The 24,464-nt window shown below is 33.1% G+C and overlaps 1 protein-coding gene across 3 annotated transcripts; it reads right to left on the bottom strand.

Annotated features, from left to right (window-relative positions):
* Positions 1 to 133: 133 nt before the first annotated feature.
* LOC110617655 (calmodulin-binding transcription activator 2) lies at positions 134 to 15,454 on the bottom strand. Of its 3 annotated transcripts, none has more exons than XM_043957853.1 (13): positions 15,251 to 15,454; positions 13,584 to 13,703; positions 12,331 to 12,446; positions 11,272 to 11,360; positions 8,612 to 8,654; positions 8,351 to 8,477; positions 7,734 to 7,859; positions 7,336 to 7,601; positions 6,040 to 6,570; positions 3,033 to 3,727; positions 1,992 to 2,568; positions 1,162 to 1,509; positions 134 to 511 (listed from the first exon to the last, which is right to left on the bottom strand). In XM_043957853.1, the coding sequence occupies exons 1-13, from the start codon at positions 15,288 to 15,290 to the stop codon at positions 404 to 406; spliced, it is 3,186 nt and encodes a 1,061-aa protein (XP_043813788.1). In that variant the 5' UTR covers positions 15,291 to 15,454; the 3' UTR covers positions 134 to 403. The 3 variants fall into 3 exon arrangements, with proteins under 3 accessions (XP_043813788.1, XP_021616290.1, XP_021616289.2); XM_021760598.2 differs by having other exon boundaries at positions 7,336 to 7,637; positions 15,251 to 15,453; XM_021760597.2 differs by lacking the exon at positions 15,251 to 15,454 and adding an exon at positions 14,510 to 14,533 and having other exon boundaries at positions 7,336 to 7,637.
* Positions 15,455 to 24,464: the final 9,010 nt, after the last annotated feature.

The raw sequence follows: 24,464 nt of genomic DNA, 5'->3' as shown, positions 1-24,464 counted from the left end.
CTTGAAAAAGAAAAATTTTTGAGAAAATGTTTTATTTACTCTTAATAGAGGACCGTATATTGCAAACAATCAATGAATTAAAATTCAGTAAGCTCTGAAATAGCAATGCTTCAACCCAAATAAACAAAATGTCTAAAATCAAATGCTACAAATCACTCTTACAAACAATAAATTATTACAAGTATTGTCTTTCTAATAAAACAAATAGACTAATGCCCTCATCGAGAATTAAAAAGCAGCATCTTCAGAAGAACCCGAGAAGCGATCTGCTTGCTTGTCCACACTAAGTATACAAACGCTCTTATCAAAGAGGTACTAGTTTCTACATCGGTTAGATATTTACATAAATACCAGGCATAAGAGTTAGGGCATTTCATCTATCTACAGGTGAGGAATATCAAGTTCACTCAAATGCTATTGACATGAAAGTGTCGTCGTCTAAAAGTGAATCAAAAAGTTCTTCATCACCATACCTCATTTCACTAGGACTGCTCACTACCATTTCAGATTCCTGAAAGAAAATAGTGGAAAGAGTGTTGCCAATCTATTAGAATTTTACTTAAAAACCTGTTACAGTTAAACTTAAACCCTGTTTGTGTGTTTCTGGCCAAAAAAAAAAGGGAACTGTGTGTGCGTGACATTTAAATCCACATATAACCATCAAATCAAAGACAGGATTGCAGGCAAATGACAATTCTAAGGCAGTTTTCAAAAAGGACTTGAATCATTCAAATATTTATTCCACATCCCAGCATGTGCAAACAGCAGTGCAGAAAAATACCAAGATAATACAAAACCCTAGGCGCATAGGTTTTAAGATGCAGTTTCTCTCATAGTACAATTCCAAAACGTGAAATGACAAGGCTGGCTTGGTACTGTGTCTCATCATCTCTTTGAGTTGAAAATTAGAAGATGCGTAGGCTGGGGTATTCTAAGGTTACAGCATGGCTTTGAGATGGAAATTAGAAGATGCAATGCACAAAAAATTGAACAGTGATTAAAGAATACATCACATATTTTATGTTACTCTGGAAAAGTAGATTGTATTAGAAAATAAAATCTAAGTTTAAAATGTTAATAAATCAAAAATAAACAAAGAACCTATGCATCACATGGATAGACACAGCTAGTATGCATACTTAAATAGACAAGCAAGTATACCGTAGTTTCCCGGAGTTGTTCAAAGTAAGTCAGCAGCCTCCTGTATTGAGCTTGTCCTTCCTCACAATGATACATGGATTTCACCCTGGATAGTGCTTTTTGCTGCCTCTCCTCATTTTGTTTCCTTCCTTCCTTCAGAAAATCATATTCGTCCTCCTTTGGAGGCGGAGGCGGAGGTGCAGGCGCAGGCACACATTGCACATTAGAATCCTTAGTAAGTGCATCTCGACGGAATCCCCGCAGACCACTTCCTTTACGTCTCCAACGCAAGATAACCTTCTCCAAAATTCCAACTGACCAGATGATTGTTCTATATTGCTTCCTTACCTGGTGTCCCCTTACATGGGCCTTCATATGACGCAGTCACAAGTCAGCATAAACACTATAACATAATACACTCACCCAAAAAACATAAAAGGTTAATGATAGGTTCCTTTTTTATTAATTTTATGCAGCATCTGTAAATGTAGCACTTCAAATGTCCAAATAATACAAGAAAGCATGCACGCTCTGTTGATTAGCAGCCAGCTAAAAACCTTGTGTAGCTAATCAGCTCTAAGACACACTGATCCATAACAAGCAGCCATGCTTGTAAAGTAGAATCTTGGACAAAATATGTGCTCCTATGTTTCTACAAGTCAAAACAAAGACAATTTCATCCCCACTCCATTGCTTCTGACAAGTTTTAGCTTTAACTGATCTTAAAATAAACCATTTTTCAAGCAGAATCAACACTGGCAATATGGAATTACTGCTCAGGTAATTTCTCAAGTAAAAAATAAATAAATCAAGCAATTCTAAAGGTGGAAAAAAAAAAGGCAGGAGCAAACCTGTAATTTAACAATTCTTTGCCGAATTATCAGGAATTCTTTTCTCTTCTTCCAACCACGGAACTTCTTCTGGATCTGGATAGCTGCAGCATTGGCTAGTCCATCAGAAGGCTTGTTTGTCTTGCCAGCTATAAGTGCAAGAGCTCGCTCATCAAATATATTGGATCCATCACCACCACTCTCAGTTAACTGTTTCCGCTGGAATGACTGCATCCTGAATACTTGATGTATACGATTAGCTGCTTGCGTGGCATTCCGAATAGCAGTCAGGGAATCCTTCAGTGGTAGCAAATTAGGCACATCAGTTTCATTCACAGGGGTAGCCATCCGCTCTGCAATTGTTTGCACAGCAGTCATTCCTGAGACATCTGGCGCAACACCTTCCTTTGGATCATTTAGAGTGAGCAATTGTAGGTAGCTCGTCAAAGCTGACTCTGCAAGGAAGCCAGAGATTCCTTTGTGTCCATTGCCTGAAGCAAGGTCTGCCGGAGTTCTACCCAAAGGAAATTCTGGAGATGGATCTGTCAATACGCGAGTATCTGCACCCAACAAGACAAGGGCAGCAACTGTCTGCTCTCTGCATTCCACAATTTTTCAAGAAACTATAAGTTTGCCATTTGTAAAACATACTGCAAATTGCATAGCATCTAAGAAGAATTTGTTCTAACATCGTCCTAGAAGTTGGAGCAGATATTCCTCGAGAGATTATAGAGATAAGTGGAAAAGAGTTTCAAGTATTTGTCAGTATTGACATAACAGAATGGCATCCTTGTCTAAATCTACATGTTTGGGGAACAGAGATAAAAAGAGGTTATATGTCCGTGAAATCCCCTACACAACTTATATAACTCTCATTTCTAATACACATAAATACAACAATGCATACCACAGAACTACTTTATTTGGATCTTAATGTTTAAAAAGCAACCTAAAATTAGAAATAAGACTCTGTGCCAACGAACAAGCAATAGAAGTTGCTTTTCAAATGCTGTACAAAACTAAGCCCTGGTCAAACAAAAGTTGGAAACATCTAGTTCTTGCCTGCCATAAAATGCAGCCCAATGGAGAGCTGTCCATCCATTCACATCACGGAAATTGATAGGGACTCCAGCAGTTATGCTTGGTTTTATAGCCCAGTCATAACCAAGAGCAGCTACTAAATGTAGTGCACCTTGCCCCTCATCATCCAAGACACTTGGCCCTTTGTCATTTTCAGCTACCATATGAAGAAGCCATGAATACAACTTCTCTTGCATTGCCTTCTGAAGGACCTGCCATTTTATTTCATCTTGGGATAGAGGTCTCTCAGGGGTTGGTTCTGCAATTGGGCATCCTTCATCCTCCTCCCTCAATAAAATTATCTCACTGACCAACCTCTGCTTCGCTCTAGCACCGTCAGAGAGACAATCTGGAGCACTAGAGGATCTCACAGACAATAACCTCTCAAGTCGTAGATGAAGATGCATATCATTGATACTAGCGCTATAAACTTCTTTGACATCTACATCTTGAGCAGAGCCCACCTGATAATCAAATTCTCGCACTTCACTACAAGCCAACCTGTTGGAACATGTAACATAAAAAGGAACTCTTGCAACATTGTGAGGCGGAGCATAGCAGCAAAGAATCCCATCTGCCAAAACCTCAGCAGGTACTTCAACTTCCCCAAACATGCAAGACCAGTTATATTTTGCCACCTCTTGCTGACTCCTCAAAAATGTTCCAGTAATATGAACCTGTTTTACAGAAGAAAATGATAAGGAATTTCATTTTCCTTGCACTGCCACATAGAATTTAAAAGACATTAAGCAGTACATTCCAAAATCATGAATAAGCAGGAACAACTCCATGAAATAATTACAAGAAGAAAAGTAACATAAATAAATAAGAATGTATGGCAGAGTCATTAGGTGCAAGGTAAAGATGCTCATTTTGAGAGGGGAGACACAACATAACATTTGCTATAAAGTTCAAATTCACACACATTCTTAAGAATATAAATTTGCAGTTAAAATTCACCTTTAGACTATAAAATTAAAAATTCATACCATACATTCTTAAGAAATATAAATTTGCATTTAAACCCTCCTTTGGATTCAACAAGCATGCACTCCGTGTAGAATATGAATATCTTGTGGAATTTTTAATTCCAGAATTATCAGAATATGGCAACATATAACAGCTGAGAGACAAAACATAAGAATGCATAATCAATAGAATATGATGTATTAACACCTGTCTATTTAAGAGTGAAAGATAATGATATACATGGTTTCTTAGAGATCAATTCTAAAAATTAGGCTTAATCCCAAATCACCAGCTACAAGGATCCTTTGTCACCATTTAGCTTTATTCGACACCAAGTCCACATTAATATTCAAGACTAGTAATTATACTACTTCCCTCCATGTCATCCCAGGTTTCCCCCCTGTCCCACTAACTTATCACACTTCTTTACCAAAGCATTTGGCATTTGACATAACCAAACCATCTTAAACAACCTTCTCTTATTTTATCTACAATATGTACTATATGTATTCTCCGACAGGCGTGTTTATTCTAATATTATACATCATTGTGTCACTAAACATCTGTTTTAACATCAACATTTTCACCACTTTCATCTTATGCATACATTGGATCTTAAAGCCCAACATTCACTCTCATACAATATAGTTGGTCTGACCAGAGTCCTATAGAACTTGCCTTCAATTTATTAGCTTACATTTCACTTTGTTAAGGATTTTATGATCACATATATACCCATTGCACTCTTCCATTTCATCCATCCTATATTAATCATATGGGTTATCTTATCATCTCAAACTTTGTTCTTCTATGTAACAAAAACTAAATACTTAAATTGATTGTGTTTAGGCACTAAAACTCATTCAAGCAAACTCATCTCCCTTACTTCTACTGGAGTTAAAATCGCACTGCATGTATTCTGTCTTTTACTTGGCTTAAAATCCTTGCTTAGTACTTCTCCACAACTCCAACTTTTAATAATTAACTCCTCCACTTAATTCACCCATTAAGACAGATAACATCATCTAAATAACATGCCATGGAAGATCATCTTGAATATAAATGGTTCGCTCATCCATAACTAGGGAAAGATAATGGACTCAAAATTGAACTTTGAAGTTATCCACTATTACAGAGAACTAGTCTTGCCCACTCCCTATCCTTACACTTCATCCAATTGTAAATAAATAAATAACAATAATAAAAAAGGGAAAAAACGAAGTGAACAAGTGAAAAGAAAACAAAGGATGAGAGACATTATGGGATAAAAGGGAAGGAGACCCTAGTTGTCAAGTTGAAAATTGAAATCTTTATTTTATGAATCAAAAATCAAATCAAATTGTAAGATTCAATATTCTTAAAAAGTAAAAATAATATATGTTCTAAAAATAAGAAAATTACAATAACATTTCTGGTAAATGTATAATTATCAAAAATTACAATAACATTTCTGGTAAATGTATAATTATCATTTAGCTAATTAGAAGTATTCTTTATAACAGAATAACATATTATTGTTGTGGTCTATAGTTCTATATTATAACTTATGAATTGTTCAACTGCAGACAGTGATCATCATTGTGCATGTTTCAAAACTCTAATTTAAATTTGATCAAATAATTAAATAACAAAAAGTAAAAGATGGAGGGCCCTAATTGACAAGTGGCATGTGCAACCAGCATAGAAGAAGAGAGAGGACCTCGCCTCCCTCTCCTGAGGCGCCATTTCCTCTTAGCAAATCTTATGATTCGATTCGATTCACGATTCTCAATTCATGAAATGAAGATTTCGATTCACAATTCAAATCTCGATTTAACAACTATGTTTATGACATAAACGTGAATAGAGCTAAAATAACCAACAGAAACGTGAAAAAAAAATGCATAGCAAATGCATAACAATTAAAAGAAAATAAAGAATGCAAAATTGGTGAAAACCACAAATAATTGACCGATTGAAGCTATAATTTAGCAAGTTAACATAAAAGCTTTTTTCTGCATAAGAAACAGATATTAAATACCTCTGTTTTTGAGTCTGCATATGCCCACTTTGGTGAAAAATCAATTATGCTGAAAAGTTGGTCTTGTGAAAGAGAGGGGCTCAATGATTCTTCAGTTACCACATTTCCACATTCAACAGTGCTCCATGAAAGACCAGATGAGGACCGCATATGCAAATCATCCACCTCTCCAAGTTCTTTAGTAACCCACCGAGAAAAGCTGTCAACTTTTTTCAAGCCCTCTTCTCCACCTAATAATGCTGGTTTAAAAGCATATATATTATTTTCTCCCACAGAAATTTCATTCTCAGATTTTGTCTGCATACTGAGATGTGGTTCTGAATTTGCAAGCTGCATTTGAAGGTTGTTCTGCACAAGTTCTTCATTATGCTGAACAGCACAAGAGAAAATTTCATCAAATGCATTTTGAAGATCCACATTATGAGCTCTTTGATCAAAAAACCTAGGATCCAAATTGTACGCAAATTCCAAATCTAGTGTCTGGTCAAGAGAGCCCTCTGGCAAGTGCAAGGAACTGTTCTCGAAAGGAATCTGAATAAACCAATTAAAGTATGCCATAAGCATGATAAAACCGGCATATAATGTCCAGAAATTATGTAACAAATTACTTAGCACACTGTAAACTCAAGGGATACAAACACATCACAATTGAGTGCATAACTACTTAGTTTATCAGGAAATTTTATTTCATATCCAATGAACATGTACTTGGTTTTGGTAAACAGCCATTTCATTAACAGTGGAACAGTCGTTTCTCTATGAAAGCTTAACTTTTTTTTCCAGTGTACAGCTTTAAGTTGGTGGTTCACGCTTTCCACAGGATTATACAATAAAAGCTTCATGCAGGACTCAGGAGGGGTTTCTCAGAGGGGCTGGGCCCATCCAGTTAAGTTGTCATCTCTCTTTCTCCCCCTCCCTACCCCTTCCTCTCTTTCTCTCTTCCAGTCTCAACACACACCCTCATCCATACGAGCATTTATAGATGATCTTGATTCACCATTGGAGAACAAAAAGCACAAAGTTAAAAATGAATTTTCCACAAACAGCCAATTCATATTTTCATGTAAAATTTCACTAGATACACAGCAAAACAATGGTAGCTGCAGCAAGCAATGTATGTGCTTGCACATAGAGGCATTTGTGATTCACCAATCCTGGAGAACACAAAATAGAAACCAGAAAAGCAAAAAAAAAAAAAAAGCTTTACCATCTCAGCTGTTAAACTTTTCACTCAAGTTATTCAACAATTAAAGTACGGAAAAAAATAAAGGGTAGATACATGAGGAAGATAAATACCTGCCAATGCGATTCCATTGTCAAAGAACCACTGAGCTCATCTTTAGCAGCACCCCCACCAGCTAAAATCTCACTGAAAATCTCATTCCTTCCAATACCAGTAGGATTAGAGTGATTGGAAGTCACTGATAAATTGGAAGCTGCATTTTTGTTTCCCACTGCATATTGTTCCAAGACCTCCTCCCAGGAGGCCAAGCTCTCAGATTCAGTAATGCAAGTACCACCATTAGCTCCAGGTCCATCTCTGTGAACATAGGAGACTGAACCTGATACAGGATTTGATGACCGAACTTCTCGATTATCTATGGAATTTCAGGAAACATCAAGTTTAAATTAAAATATAGATGTTACAAGTGGATGGAAATTTTGTAAAAATGAGTTAAAACAAAAAAAGTTACCTGAGCCATGATGCAGAAATTCTGAACTCAAAACACCAGCATTTATTTTGTCTATTGCAGGATTACTCTGCATTTGTGGTGACTCAAGAAAAGTGTGGCGTCCAGCACTTGATTGCTGACTATCCGCTACATTAATCGCACATTAATTGCAATTAAGAATTATATCATGATTGAAGAGTGAAAAATGTATTATGAGCATAGTAATTTAAAATCTCAATCCAGCTAATAGCTAAATCAAATTCTCCTTGAGGATGGAGCGGGTGAAAAAGGGCCACAGGAAAAAACACTAAGAAGGTTACCAGACATTAATACTCATACACATTAAAACACCAAAATGAAAGGCTATTCACAAAAATTATAAAACAGAAACAAACGAATGAATAATACAAGCATAGCCTACAACCAAATACACAGTACAGAATCACCCGCCTCAACTCCAAGGTGTTTCTGGACTTATTCACTCTCTCCAAGTAATCACCAAAAAAGATAACATCCTGTTCCTACACCTTTAACACTTAAATCTATATCGAGTCCTCTGAGCACTGCAAGTTTAAATTTTAAAAATAATAATAATAATAAAAGGGGATGAACATCAATAGAAAATGCTCACAAAATACCTGAATCAGCATCCTCACAAAAGGATGCAAGAGTGCTAGTTGGGCTTGTTGAATCTGTATTTCCTGAAGGCTCTTTGTTATAACTTGCAGCTAAGCTATTTGAAGGGCTGCTATTTGTCCTGTTACCCTGATGGAAAACATGTTTTTTAAATGATGTTACTTTAGAGAATTAGGACTAAACTGACCTGAATTTAGTAGCATGTATTACTTAAAACCATCCCAAAGCAACAACTACAATGAAGAATAAGAAGGGTGTATAACCTTCACTTCCAAGTAGTGGACAAAAACTATGTGCATCAGTTCCCTGCAGCAGTCAACAAAAAAATAAGGATCAAACAGAGAATAAAACAACAAACAAACGAAAAAAGATCTGTGATGATTTCAAAAAAAAATATTAGCAAGTTTTTTCAGAAAAGAATATAATGAGAACCACATAAGCAATTAAAGAACTTCTTTAAAAAAATTAAAGGTGCAACTTCAAAGTTTCAGAGAACATGAGGGAAAACTGCATTAGAAACAGTGTATTACAAATGGAATATTTGGAAAAGAAAAACGGAATTATAAAGCATTGCAAATTTGAAATATGAAGGCGATGTCCACTTAAAACTCCCCCACTTCTGTATAAAAATTTATCAATAAACATGGGACCATAAGGTGCTTATGGCACCAAAATCCAATCATAATTGACAAAAAAAATTCCTCTTTCACACTGAAACAAATCCACTTCTTTCCATTGTAATTAACATTTTTCCCTATTATTCTTTTTGAAAGAAAGAAACCAGGGATTGAAAAATAAAAGAAAGGCTACAGGGAATACTGCTTGATCGCTCCAACTTAGTCTCAAGATGCCTTTTTATATATACATATTACACAAAAGATGTTTTTAGATAAGTTGAACAATCTCATTGATAGCCCTTTCTTTACTCGTACACACAATTTAAATTTACAATTTTAACAATCATTTGTTCATTATTGACCAAACCACTAATGGATACAATATCAAAATATTGAATCCATTCACTTACAGCCTTAGCAAACAGAAAAGAGATCCTGGGAAGATAAAAGAACGAACAAGATCAACCTTCATATAAATTTACCAAAATAATCTTTCAAAAACAAGGAACCTCTCTCATTTTATCCTCAACAATACATACACTCCCTTGCTAATGTGATCCTTCCTAATATCATTATATCAGACATCAACCTTCACATCCACAATTTTTCCACATCCATCTTGTGATTACATTGTAACTTAGATGCCAATATTCACTCGCATACAACATAATTTGCCTAATCACAATCTATAAGACTTTCCTTTCACCTTGTCAAGGATCCTACAGTTGCATAACACACCAAAGTTAAATGCAATTTTGTTAATTATTTTATTATAAAGTTAAATAAAATAATAAGATATAATAAATTACAATGAACTAACAAAGCTAAATAAAACAATATAAGATATATTAACATATATTTAAAAGAAACCTATCAACAGCAACAACTAGCAACTGCCAAATGATTACTAGCTATCAATCATCAACAATCAACTATCAACTACTAGCAAAGGCTATCAGCTACCATCACCAACAGCTAAATTGAACATGCCCTAGGCATTAAAAAAATAATGGGTTTGTTACAAAGGAAATTTAAGTATAGGAAAAATAATAATAATAATAATAATAATAATAATAATAATAATAATAATAATAATGAGAAGTGCATGAATAGGTGTGAAGCAAGAAAAGTCCACAAAAGCTAGCATCTAGAGGGAAAATTAGGCAGCAGTTACTAGCTCTCCAATATGTAATTGGCAGTAAGTAGGATATACAAAGAGTTGGAATAGCTTTGAGATGGCCAATCCAGAGTATTATCAATGAACTTCTCATTCCCCACTCTGAATTCTATTCTTCCTCTTCTCTCTCCAGTCTTTTCTCTGCTTCTTTCTTTTCTTTTCCGATTCTTTCCTCTATATTCCAATCTCAGCTATACTAAACAGAACGGATCTGTTACATAACAGGGTTGTGGCTAGATTTTTATAAGGTAATAACAAAAATGAAACGAGGAAACCAACACCAATTACTAATGTTATTCTTTAGTGCCTACTTATTCCTCACACAAACCCAATTAAACTTGATTATTTTGGCATACATAATTAAATTCAGTTTGGTTGGGTTAACATTCTGAATCTATGATACTTTAGGGTTTTCATTTTTTGGTCATGTAAAATGTTATAATTAAACTAACCAATTTTCAATTGTTAAAAACATTATTGTTCTTTTTTCAGAATAGAACTACCAATTGCAGTTGTTCTAGTTTAGTTCTACATGATCATATTCTTACCAGATCTCCAAAATCTGGGCCAGATAATAGAGAAAGCTTCCACAATATAGCTGTATGATGATTGCTGTGAGCAATTCTGTGCATAATACTACCTCCCATAAATATTGTCAAGTAGAATAATAAGGATAAGCTCCTTACTTTCTTCTATCCATATTCAGTTAGTCATGATTTGGCAAAGATCCAAAACATGGAGTCGCATCAATGCACAGACCAAAAGCATTTGACAACTATTATTTGTGAATTTAGAATATAAACAGACCCAAAAAAGTTGATAAATTCCAACTTTGCAACGCAACCAAATTACCAAAAACATCAGAAAGTTTCCAAGAACTTGATGCAGCTACACACACAAATGAAGAATTATTTATTTTTGGATCAGTTGAAGAAAGGACCTGGGAATGGGACACAAATAGAAGAATACCGGACATTACAATTTGATACTGATTTACATGTGACTTAAGTATGAAAACATTTAGAGAACATTAAGACATTTCAACAGCCACCCAAGGATTAATTGCAGTAAGCTATTGACTTTTAAGAAATTGTTAATGAAATCAAGTCCTAAATCAGCTCATACTTACTGTTCAAGCATCCAATAGCTGCGCCTTTGAAAGTTCTCATTATCTTCTCCATGGGCATAATAGCAGTGCAATACATCAACACTTCCAACCTAAAATTGCTTGAAGAACGTCAAACTTTAGAAATTGCATGAAAATCTTTTCATAAACAAATCCCTGATTAAGACATAAGAAATTAAGAATTCAAACAAAAGGATAATAAGATGCACAGTTGGTAAAGGCACACTTGAGGTGCAAGGAATACAGCCCCCTAGTGCCTCAAAGGCTTCAATTTTACATGTAGGCTACCGTTACAAGGACACATGCCTTAAGAAACGCATGAGGCATGCACCAAGGAGAGCCTCTGGCGCCGTTTCTGCAGTTTTTTTCTGATGTCACTTGACCTTGAATTCTCAACAATTTCATCCAACTTCACAAGTGACCTTACCATAAGATCATTCACACAGTATCGAAAGCATCAGCTTCTAATTTGAGGGCCAATGCTCCTTAAATACACAGGAAGAGAGAAAAGATTGATTTGAAGAGTATAAAAAGTATAAAGAAGAAGAGAACCTTGAAACTCGTGAATTGAAGTTTGATGAAGAAGAAGAAGAAGAAGATGATGATGATGATGATAGAGAGTATGTTTCTCTTGACGATTAGTAGTTTTCTTATAGTTGTTTTGGGTTTATTGTCATTTAGCAGAATGTAGGATTACAAGACCTCTTTAACATCTTTGGTTCTATTTTTATTTGGATTTCAAAAACATCAACATAAAACTTACAAATGTTTCATGTTATTAATATGAAGAGTTGTTTTTCGTAGGATTACGTGTCTTATAGTTATACTCCTACATCTCCAAGGTGTGCTCCTTGTGCCTAGGCTCCAAGGCCCTTTTGCACCTTAAAGCAACCTTGTGCCTTTATTTATACATCAAATTTTCACATTAAAGCAACCTTGTGCCTTTATTTATACATCCAAGCTGCAATTTTGAAGAAGCATTGTGGATAACAAGTTCTAGATAGACTTAATTATACAAGCATGCTGGAAACACAAATGAAGGCCATTCATTTGAAAACTAACCTTCAGCTTCTCATGAGCTTCCTTCACGGTCTTTCCATCCTTTTTTTTCCTCCAATTATGTCCATCTTTTCTAAAGTACCTCAAAACCTTCCGATCAAAAAGAAAGAGAGAACCACCTAGCATGGTAGAGAAAGTGCAAGGCTATAATGTTTCTAAACATAAATCATCAATTCATGGGTATAATTGATTTATAAATAGCAGCAATAAAATGATAATAATTAACTCAAACTTATAAATACGCAATATCAGTTTCAGAAAATCATATAGAACATTTTGCAGTGTGCATAAACGTGCATGCATGTGACAATATATCACAAGGTTAACATATGTATAAAAAAAAGTAAAACAGAGAAAATTAGCAATAAATACTCCAGTTGCAAAAGGAAATTTTATAGATTAATATATGTATTTATACTAATACAGCTCAACTGTCTAAAATCCTTTCATAAGCACGTAACGATTTTAGAATATTTGCATAACAAAGGAAAATTAAAGGAGAAACAGAGAGGCAGGTAACAAGAACAACATGAGAATCTCCACTTCAATTAATTCAAAGGCAGATTGCCCTAAAAGCAAAATCCAAATGATCAATTAGACTCAAATCCAACAAAGTCAGATATTCAAAGATATTAAACAAATCAAGTGAGAAAATTAAAGCAAGTACATAAGTGATCAAAATCAGAATTCCTCAAACAACTCCATATTTGAGAAATAAGGCAACGTAAATTCCTTAGCATAGGAGTCACTGTCAAAGCTAATAAATAAAAACTAAAGTGACATTCCCCAAAGTAAGACGATTATTATTCATTATAATCCACTGAACCAGTAACTTAAAAAGCTGAATCATCCAAAAGATCCATTATGCCTAGAAATCGTATTATGTCAATGCTATATGACTTCATGAAGCTTCATCTTATTCTTTCTTAAACCACATGGCTCAAAAGATACTCCACATGCAACAAAATGCCTAAAGAAAGGCCACTGCTATAGACAAACAAGAGGCGCTAAGCAGTAGATTCAATGCTAAACTGCATGAAGTGACAATGAATAAGTAAAAAATTGCAAGTGCAAGTTTGCATTTGCCAAACCTAAAGTACAATAACACATTCCATCAATTATGCAATTAACAATTAATGATGACCAACCAGTCAACCACTCTCATCCCTTGCTATAGTAAACAAGACTCCAAGCAATAGACAAACTTAAAGCAATCCTATGCTCCAACAGTTCTATATTAGTTTAAATAATCATACTCGGTGGCCTGTTTGGAGGCTCTGGAGCAATATGGAACTTTTGATAATTACGAAGAATTTCACAAATCTCAGCAGGTCTCAACCATCGGTGTTGTGCTTCTATAAATAATTGTTGAATATCTGCACATACAAAAAATCTAAGTCGATCAATGTAAAGTGAAATATTATAGGTATATTAGATGAAAAAATAAATAAATAAGCAAAATGTAAGAGAAATCAACAAGTAAATGTTGAAATAATAACTCAAACCACGTTGGTGAAAGACCAACCTCAGAACTATAAACATTTTTGCCTATATATTAAATAGGCAACAAGGTAAAGTGTCCAAAAATATTAAGTAAATAATAGGATACAACAGCTTCCATGCTGTCCAAATCAACATGGAACAAGAAAGGCATAAACTGAATAGTCTTCTAGGATGTAGAAGAATTTTAACTCCATTGCTCCCTCTTCCTTTATGTGTATGTAGTGTATGTTCTACTTGTGAATTGCTATCTATGTTCTACTTGTGAATTGCTGTGTATGTTCTACTTGTGAATTGCTTAAAAATTAAGGCATACATATGACATTGCCAATATGTGTATGTTCTACTTGTGAATTGCTTAAAACATTAAGGCATACATATCACGTTGCCAATCCGTTATTAACATCTAGAATCCAGTTTAAGGCTTGTGCTAATCAAAAACGACACTGAGGAACTTTAGTCCAGGGCATTTCAACATGGAAAAGACTTCTAGCATCCAAATTACCTCAGCAATAATTAGAATATCAATTAGTTCACAGAGGGATAACAGAACTATATCCATCACAGAAATTTCAAGATGGAAACCACAATTTCTGATTCCTACATGTAATTGCTACTGATGGGTAAAGAAATAAAGATATTTCAACATCGGCTAATAAGTGAAATACGGCATGGACGTTACCACTGGAAATCACCAAGTGGCAGCAATGAACTAGTCGTGCCTTGGAAGGTAAAATGGTATATTTATGAACACAAACAACTGACAAGGGAAGAACTAGGTTGCCACTTGTCACAGCTCCTCCACCACTGAAAAGAAAATGTTCTATTATTTCTTCTGTAACACTCCTTAATCCTATTTCTCGTCATCCTCAATTTTACATAGACCCCCCCCCCCAAAAAAAAGAAAAAAAAAACAAGGAAAAAAATGAAAAAAGAAAAAAGTTTGATCTCAAGTTCTGCACCTGACGACTAGGAAATCAAAATCCGTCATACCATAACAGCATAAACGTTCAACTTAAGTAAGGAACTTGACTATGTTAAATTTAATTAAGTACACCTCAAACAGATAACTAAAGGATAGCCTTCACTACTTGGTCGGCAACATAATTCTCTATCCGTTCATTGACTAATTAGGTTTCCGTCAAGGCACAAAAATTTATCTACATAGATGGGGATAAAAAGGCGCAACCATTGAAACTAAGCAGAAACTACAACTGAGTTTCATTTCTTTTTCCTCAATGAAAAAATCAAGGCACAAAAGAGTTTCCAGGGAACCAAACATCTAGATGGAATCAAACAAAACCACAACTCCGAAACTTCACAGCAAAAAACCAAGTGGATCTAAATCTACACGAAAAAGGAAAAATTAATAAACAAAGAATTAATCTAAAACGAGAAAGTGACATTCAAATTGAAATCTGACCTAATCGAGGGCCCAGTCCATACGATCCGCGACCAGCCATGAAGAGATCGACCTAATCAAGAGATTGACTGATCGATCTGTAGATACAAAACCACACGGAAGCTGAGATTTTTCGAGGAAGAGAAGCGAGGGAGGGTTTTGGAGAACCTTGAAATTTTTCCTTTTTTTTTATTTTGAGTCACCTTCTTTGAATGGAAGTGTTTTTTTCCTAATATTTATATGATTTTATAATTATGATTTGATTAATTATTAATTAGCTTCTGTAAGTTCCTATGAAAGGTGTGCGCTTGGAAAGTGGAGGCTGGAAGGTAAGTCTGCTGATCTGTTATGGTCAAAGAAGTGGGGTACGCAGTCCTAGTTGTTCCAATAATATATTGACATTTGGCATATAGATATTTTTTATACGCGGTTTTTTCGCTTTATGGAAATTTTTTTTTTGATCTGATTTCTCCTTCTGTATTTTAATTAAAATGTGTAGTTGACTTGATGCGTGGATTTTGGTTTAGCCTTTTTTTCTGAATGAAAAAATTATTTAATTTTAGTGGAATTGCAAAATTCACAGTTTTTTTAAAAAAAAAAACAAAGAGAAATATCTTTTAACTCAAAGCAATTTACAAATCAGTGAATAAATCCATATTTTACGTCTTTGTAACTGAATAGAAGCAATTTATAATCTTGAATTAAAAGATCAAAAGGTGATAAATCATATAAACACAATAAGAAGCTGAGCATCCGATTCGAAAAGAACTCGATCTCATCCGCACTCTTTAATTCAGCTCAACGCCTCTCAAAAAGTCATTGTCCCAATACATTTAACCTCCATCTGACTGTAAAAACAGCCTGCTTTAATCGCTATAAATCTATCATTAGCATTTCGAACTGCAAAATTCACTAGTTAGTGTATATATTTTTTTAATTTTACTTTTGAAAACACATTTAAATTGTAGCTGATGCTATTTTTTACCATTATTATCATTAGTTATACGGGAAAAATGAAAGAGAATTTAACTGTTACAGTATAAAATTAATGGTAACAGTGAATTTAATTGAATAGACCTTTCAATTAAATTTTCAAAATTATAAGAAGTATTTAGGTCAGATTAACTAAATATTAATAATATTTAGTGATAGTATTTAGTGCTAAACTAAAACACTAATTTTTATTATTTATTTATTTTTTCATAGTAATATTTAATAGTTGAATTAATGAATATTAAAAAATTATTTTCCTTATTATTTAGTATTTGAAAACCACTAATTGTATTTTTTCTGATATTTATATGTTTTTATTTTTTATAAATTTATAAGTCTAAATTTTAATATATAAAATCTCTCAATTATTATTTTTCACCATTTTCTATACTATCTCATCGACCTTTTACGATCATAATAATATTACTTATCTCATCGATCTGTTACGTTTATAATAATATTACTTAATTATTTATAGCGTGTTAAAATATGCAACTAATTTATTAGTTTATGAATAATTGATATTTTTCGTAATTGATTCATCGAAAGGATAGTTGATTTATGTTAGATTGTAATTTATGTTAATAGTTGAGTAATATTCATTCATATCTTTTTATTATTATTTGTATTTAACAGCTAATTCAACAGTTTATTTTTCACTTATATTTTAAAGATTGAGCAATATCTTTTTTAACAATAAAGTTTTAAAAGATTGTGAAAATATCCCCTTCTTCTCTTTTAAAAGTTATACTACGTTATTTGCTAGAAAAATTTGGTCATGACCTTCTCCTTATTACTTAGGTGTAGTTGTTGTTTTTACTTTTTGCTTTTACTGTAGTCTCCATTGAAGGAGCATTTAGAGCCCTAAATTTTAAAGGTTTTAGTTTTACTTAGTTTTTGTAGTTTTTTTAGTATGAGATTTGCATGTTGTATTTGGCTCATTTTCAATTTGATCTAGTGTTTGGCTCATTTTCAATTTGATCTAGTGATGCTGCTTGTAGGATTGTTATTCTCTTTCGATTCTTCTTCCACCAACGGTGACACGCTAATGCTTATTTATTAGTTGGAATCACATTAGATTACATATTGTGTGCTTTAAATTGTTTTATCATCATCCATGGACAGATGTTGATTTAATTTTTTACCATGCAATATAACTAACCATTGAGTATGATTGCTTAACTCTAGAATGATTGTTTAACCCTTTGAAAGTGATTATTTTAAGGGCTCTAACCATCAATAGATTCAATTATAATCTAGATATATGATTTAAGTGTTTTTCATAGTGCACGGAAACTAGGTGCTAAAAAACCATGTATCGCATCCTTGCGAGTGATTTCCTTCACCTTTATCTTGTATAGGGATTCAAAAGGTCTTAGGCCAGTTTTTGTAATAAGTTTAACTCTTTTATCTCTTTATTTTGTATCAATTTCTCTTTTCTAATAAAAAAAATACAATTCAAATCGTTATACTCTGCTACGTTATCACCATTACTGATTAATTAAATGGAAGATTTATTATTTAGTCCATTGGTATTATCATTATTTTCGGTCCCTATATTTTTTAAAATCTATTAAAATATTCTTATATTTTATTTCTGTCAACAAAATAGTCATTTCATCTATTTTTGCCGTTAAAAATATAGTAAAAAACTAAATTACCTGCCTCCTCCTCCTCCTCCTCCTCCTCTTCTTCTTCTTATTCTCCTTCTTTTTCTTCTTCTAGATGCCTCTTCTTTTTCTTCTTTGAGGAGGAGGGACTATTTTCTTGATGAATAGAAAAGACACTAATATTTTAATAGACTTGAAAAAAGATAAAGAAAATTTTAATAGATTTCTAAAAGTATAGGATTGACTTATTAATAATGGCAATATCCAAATACTAAATAAAGGGTTTTATTTAAGGGTAAAATTGGGTTTTAAAAATTCTCTCTCTCATTCTTCATTTATTTTTAAAAAAAAAATTGAAAAACTATTTCGTTGATAGAAAGAAAAGACAATAACATTTTAATAAGTTTTTGAAAATGTGGAACTGACTTATTAATAATAAAAATATCTAAATAGTAAATTTTCTTAATTAAATTTGCTTGTAACACATCATATTGAATTAATAAAAAGTAAACATTTTTTATATTATTTCCTTTTTTTTAATAAATGATAAATTTGAATTTCTTTAATCAACATAGTTACTTATCTAAAATGTATCTCTTTTTCTTTACATGTTTAAAGTCCTTTCTATTGAATTTGTTGTTTAAATTTTTTTTAAACTAGTTTAAATTTTTATTATATTAGTTTTTTAAAATATATAATGTATAGTTAATATTCATACTTATAGAATAAGCATATATTTATTATGAATCGTTTATCTACTTTTCTTAACGTGTTTTATCAACACTACTTGTACTATTGATAAATAAATTTATTAAATGTAAGTTGAATATATATATATATATATATATATATATATATATATATATATATTCATAGATTTAACCCGATAGTAAATGTATCTGAGTAAATATCATTTAATTAATTTCTAATTTATTTATATAATTGAAATTATTTATTAAACTATATAAATTTAGAAAAATAAATTATATATTTTTATAAATAAAAGTGTTTTATGAGTAATATTTTATTAATTAGTAGTTTTTTTTAAATATCAAGAATATTTTAATATATTTTTTAAAATTAAGAGACTAATAAAAAAATAATAATTTATTTATTTATTTATTAATATATGCCATTATCTATTATGCATTAAAAATATAATCCACTAATTTTAATAATAATTCAATAATATAACTTCTAATTGAAAAATATGAGTGCAATATATAATTAAAAACTAAATAAATCTTATTATTTTAACTATATTTACTATAATTTTTTATTGTATAAATATAAAAATTAGCATATTTTTATATAACACGTAATATCAATTAAACTTGTAAACTATCTAAAACTACTTTTGAAAATCATGCATTCGTATTATAGGTAATGAGTAATATATTTCCTTCCGATTCTTTAGATTTTACATCGATTTCTAATTTTTTAAAATTTTATATCGATTGTGAATAGATATATATGTAAATTTACATACCATTAAAAAATTTTATTAAAATTATTACAGTTTTAACTTAAATTTTTACAATACATATATTAATTTTATCTTTTAGTAATAAAAAACAACAAGTCAAAAGAAAATGGATGTATAAGTATAATCGATAAAAGAAATATATATTTCCCCTCTTCAAAAAACCTACCATAAATTAGAAGTTTCAAATATCAAAATATTGAAATTGGAAGTTTAACTCTTAAAAAAAATGTTAATGCATCAATTTTATAATTTTATTCAATTATTATTTATGTAATTTTAGACTATTTTTAAAAGCTTATCATAATTGCTTTCAAAAACAGAAAAAGCTTATCATAATTGTAGCTCTAAATGATAAATTGACGTGGCATCTAATAGCAAAAACATTAATTTCATGGGTCCCACAATAATAAATCATTGCCAAACATGACCTTAAAAACACAACCATCCCATTACGTGGTAACAGTGATAAGATTGGATATTTTTAGTGGCTTTTTCATATTCAACCACTACTCTAAAACTGTTTGATAAAAGTATTGAATAATTGATGTCCAGCTGACACGTCATTGGACTATTAGTTCAAATTTTGTGAAATAAAATAAAATTTTATTAATTTTATTAAAATAAATTAAAATTAAATAATTAAATTAAATATATATATCCTCCATTTCGAATCAAAAAATTTTATAAAAATTTAATTTAATTAAATTTTATAAAAATTTTATTTAAAATAAAAAAATTAATTTTTTATCATATACAAAAATTAAATTTTTTTTCTTATAAAATCATTCACACCAAATAAGAAAATACAAATTAATACATATTCATTATATTTATTAAATTTAGAATTTTTTCCTTACTTTTTATTAATTTATCTATATAATATTTTCGGTCATAAAAATTTTTAAAAACTCTTATAATAAAATATAATATATTTAATTATTCAAAAGCTTTTAAGAATAGTTAATGTTTAAATTATACTTTTATGATTTAGTCTCAAATTATTATTATTATTATTATTTAAAGTACCTTATATATGTTAGTTAAGGCAAATCGGAATTAAAATTTATATATATTCACATAATTTAAAAAACAATAATTAAAAGAATAAAACTATTTCAAAGTTTAAATTAAGGTTTATAAACAATTATCTATGATTTTAACAATAATGCTTTAAATAATAGTATTTAAATTGCAATTAATTCATGCTTCATTGAAATTTTTATATTAATATTGATGCGTCCAAAAAATAAAACTGAGCTGTGATTGGCTAGACCTAAAAAAAAAGAATGTGAAGTAGTGGATGCTCACGGCAGCCACTCCAATGCACAAGTTAGTATAGGAAAATGGGGCGAATGTAATGAATTATTTAGAACTTGTATAAAAGAATAGTGTACATTTGCCTCTGTAATCATTTTCCTTTTATACTGTAAGAAGATGAAAATAAATATAGTATTTCTTGATAATCTAGTGATGATAGGCCAGTTGGTTGATAAGGGGTATCACCAGATAATAGGTCTATGATCCCACGATTATAGGCGTAATGGGGATACGCAAGTCGGTGCTTGATAATGGTAACCTTGTGCCGAGACTCGACCTATCCAGGAGAAGGCGAGTCTTGTTGATGAACATGGAGTCAAGGTATCCGGATCTTCTTTTTCTTGGGTGGGACCGCGTTACTCATTTATCATATCCTTGTTATGTGGCTCTATTCTATGGTGATAGCTCATGGCTTACTTTAGGCGATTGTTGTGTAATATCAGAGGTCTCCCGCTGGTCTTTGATTCTTTAAATTCAAATGTGATAGTTGTATTTATGATATGAGCATGTGACTTGTTTGCTAAGCGCATAATGTCTTTACTTTCTTCTTACTTGACCTGCCGACCAGTCAGGTCTAAGATCTTGTCTGGCGAAAATTGATTCGAGTGATATAGTAATGCCTTGATGAGTTTTCAGGCTCTCTCTAGCACCAACCAGCCCTAGGAATCATCCGGACATTCTACACCCCTGTCGAGCTTCTAGTCCTAACTAGCCTTGGGGATCTTCCGAGCATTTTCTAGCCTTTGCGAGTTTCTTAACCTTTTCTAGCCCTATTGACCTTCTGGGCATTTTTTAGCCTTGGCATACTTCCAAGCATTTTCTTGCCTCGACCAGTCCTGACGAGCTTTTGGTCATTTTCCTCCTTTCAGACTTTACTTGAGCTTCTAGATATTTTTTAGCCCTATCGATCTTTCAGGCATTCTCTAACCTTAACGAGATTTCGAATATTTTTTCAGCCCTATTGAGCTTTCGGGCATTCTCCAGCCCCTGTCGAGCTTTCGTTGATAGTAAAAAAGTCCCTCCCATCTATAATTGGCCTTCCTCCTCAGCAAAAAATTTTGGATTTTCGATAGTGATCATAAGAACAATGTCAAATGCCTTGGAGACTTTTTGTGAAACGGAAATAATCTCCAGTTGGTTGGCCTGGAATACATCCGCCTTACGGCCTGAGCATGAAATGCCTTAAAAATATCTTGTGAAGCAGGATTAACACCCGGGTTGTTGGCCTGGCATATACCCACCTTGCAGCTTGGCATCAAATGCCTTAGAAACCTCTGGTGAAGTGAGAATAACATCCAGTTGGTCAGCCTGACATATACGCCTTGTTGTCTGGCATTAAATGCATTAGGAACTTCTTGTGAAATGGGGCTAACACCTGGTTGGTCGGCCTAGCATATACCCGCCTTGTGGCCTGGCATCAAATGTCTTAGAATTTTCTTGTGAAATGGGAATAACACTCGATTGGTCGGCCTGGCGTACACTCGCCTTGAGGTCTGGCATCAAATTCGTTAAAAACCTCTCGACCAGCAGGGAAAACACTCGATTTTCTGGCTTGGCAAAACCCGACTTATGGCCTTATTTAATGGGACCAATGCCCAGTCTTCTAACCTGGCGGAATCCGCCTTGTGGCCTTAGTTTGTCTTTATTTTCACGATCCAATGCCCAGATTACAGCCTAACAATTGCCTTATAGTCTTTATTTGTTTTTGTTTCCATGGTTCAACACCTGAATTATGGCCTAGCAATTACCTTATGGCCTTTGTTTGTTTCTGTTTCTACAGTCCAACTCTCGGATTATAGCCTGGTAATTACCTTATGGCCTTTGTTTGTTTCTGTTTTCATGGTCCAATGCCCGGATTATGACCTTTATTTATTTTTATTTTTATGGTCCAACGTTCGAAGTATAGCCTGGCTGAAGTTGTCTTGTGGCTTGGCATGAGATGCCTTGTTATATGAGACCAACGTCCAGATGGCCTTGTGGCCTTTATGAATTTGTTTGTTTCCACGGTTCAACGCCTAGATTATGCCATCGATGTAGTTGCCTTGTGGCATAGCATGAGATGTCTTATTATGTGGGACCAGTACTCGGGTCTTATGACCTTTTGTATATTTGTTTATTTCAACAATCCAACGCCAGACTATGGACTAGCTGAAGTTGCCTTATGGTCTGGCATGAGATGTCTTGTTATATGGGACCAATGCTCAGATGGCCTTGTGGTCTTTTACGAATTTATTTATTTCCACGGTCCAACGCTCGGATTATGACCTGGCTAAAGTTGCCTTGTGGCATTTGTTCTTATCTCTACGCTTTCATCCATCCTACGTTTCTGATTTTCCTATAAAAAAAAAAGAAACTTGAAGAATACATTCTAATTTTATAACATTCCAATAAATCATACACATTTTCTTAAGGATAAAATAAAAGACTCGGTCATCTAACTTGACCAATTTCAAAACTCAGAGTTCGACTCAAGAGCTGAACATTTATGACATTCTCCTTATTGTCGCCCCTATTAATAATCGGTCCTCATGCAATTGCATGAGTAACTCCCACAGGTTCGCTGTCAGGAGTGATTTCAGGAATTGTTACCTTGAGCTCGAACCTCTTATCCTTTCTACTCTTATTGATGAACTTCTGAAGTGTGTCATTTTTTATTAACCTCTCGATATCGTCTTTCAGCTGTCGGCACTCCTCCGTTGTATGTCTATGGTCTTCATGAAAACAACAGTACTTGGTCTTATATCGCCTTCCAACTTTCTTAGGGTTAAGCTTGAAAGGCCACTTGACCTTCTTGTCATTTTTCCTAATCCATATTAAAATATATGTTCATGAGTCATTCAATGGGGTATAATTCTTATACTTACCTCGGTCTTTCCTTCCTTCCTTGCTTCTCTGACTTTTGGCCTTGCTTTTGGCTCATCTTTTTGTCCTCTTCCCATCCTTCTCGGTACCTTTGAGCAGCCTGTGCCAGCTTTTGGCTGGCGTCCTTCGGAATATTGTCTGATAGCTCCTTTTCCTCGAACCTATCATTCCCTTTGGGCCGCGTCTGGATTGCCCTTGTCCGACTCTTTGAAGTATCTATGGAGACTTTCTCCCTTCCTCTAGGAGCCATGAGTGATGCCTCCTTCTGAGCTTTGTATTGCTAAAAAATAACCTGCAACATTCTAACGTACTGGAGTATTTACTCAGTACTCAAATTATTGGGATCTGCTTCGCGGACCATAGAGGGTGTGTTTTATCCACTACTAGGGATGAAAGAAATGATAGCATCCTCATTGATAACAACCCTAGCAGCAGTTCCTTATTCATCGTCCATCTCAAGGAAGGAGAAAGAAATTCCTTTTTAAGAGAAGGGAATTAGAGACCGGTTTTAATCCAAATGAACAGAAAGAATTCAATAGATATCCCGATAATGAAACTAAATGATGTGTCCGAAAAACAGAGCTGAGTTGTGATTAGCTAGACCTGTAAGAAAGAGAACATGAGGTGGTAGGTGCTCATGGCATGCACTCCAACGCTCAAGTTAATATACTAGAGAATATGGCGAATATAATAAATTATTTAGAACTTGAGTAGTATAAAAGAATAACATACATTTATCTATGTGATAATTCTCCTTTTATACTGTAAAAAAATGGAGATAAATATAGCATTTCATGATAATCCCATAATATACAGTCGACTGCTTGTTAAAGGGTATCGCCAGATAATAAATCGATGATCCCGCGATTACAGGCATAATGGTGATACGTTGTTCGATGTATGATAATGGTAATTTTGTGTTGAGACTCGACCCATCCAAAGAAAGGGAAGTCTTAGTGATGATCCG

The sequence above is a fragment of the Manihot esculenta genome, chromosome 6 (genome assembly GCF_001659605.2).
Source record: "Manihot esculenta cultivar AM560-2 chromosome 6, M.esculenta_v8, whole genome shotgun sequence".
Lineage (NCBI taxonomy): Eukaryota > Viridiplantae > Streptophyta > Magnoliopsida > Malpighiales > Euphorbiaceae > Manihot > Manihot esculenta.
The sequence above is the reverse complement of the archived record's forward strand: the minus strand, read 5'-3'. Positions and strand labels throughout refer to the sequence as shown.

Excerpts from the sequence above, each read along its gene's own strand:
- LOC110617655 (XM_021760598.2), bottom strand. The coding sequence starts at position 15,290 with ATGGCTGGTCGCGGATCGTATGGACTGGGCCCTCGATTAG. Across the intron at positions 6,571-7,335 it reads CAATGGAATCGCATTGGCAG|ATTCCTTTCGAGAACAGTTC; the intron begins GTATTTATCTTC and ends TGGTTTATTCAG. Across the intron at positions 512-1,161 it reads AACAACTCCGGGAAACTACG|GAATCTGAAATGGTAGTGAG; the intron begins GTATACTTGCTT and ends ATTTTCTTTCAG.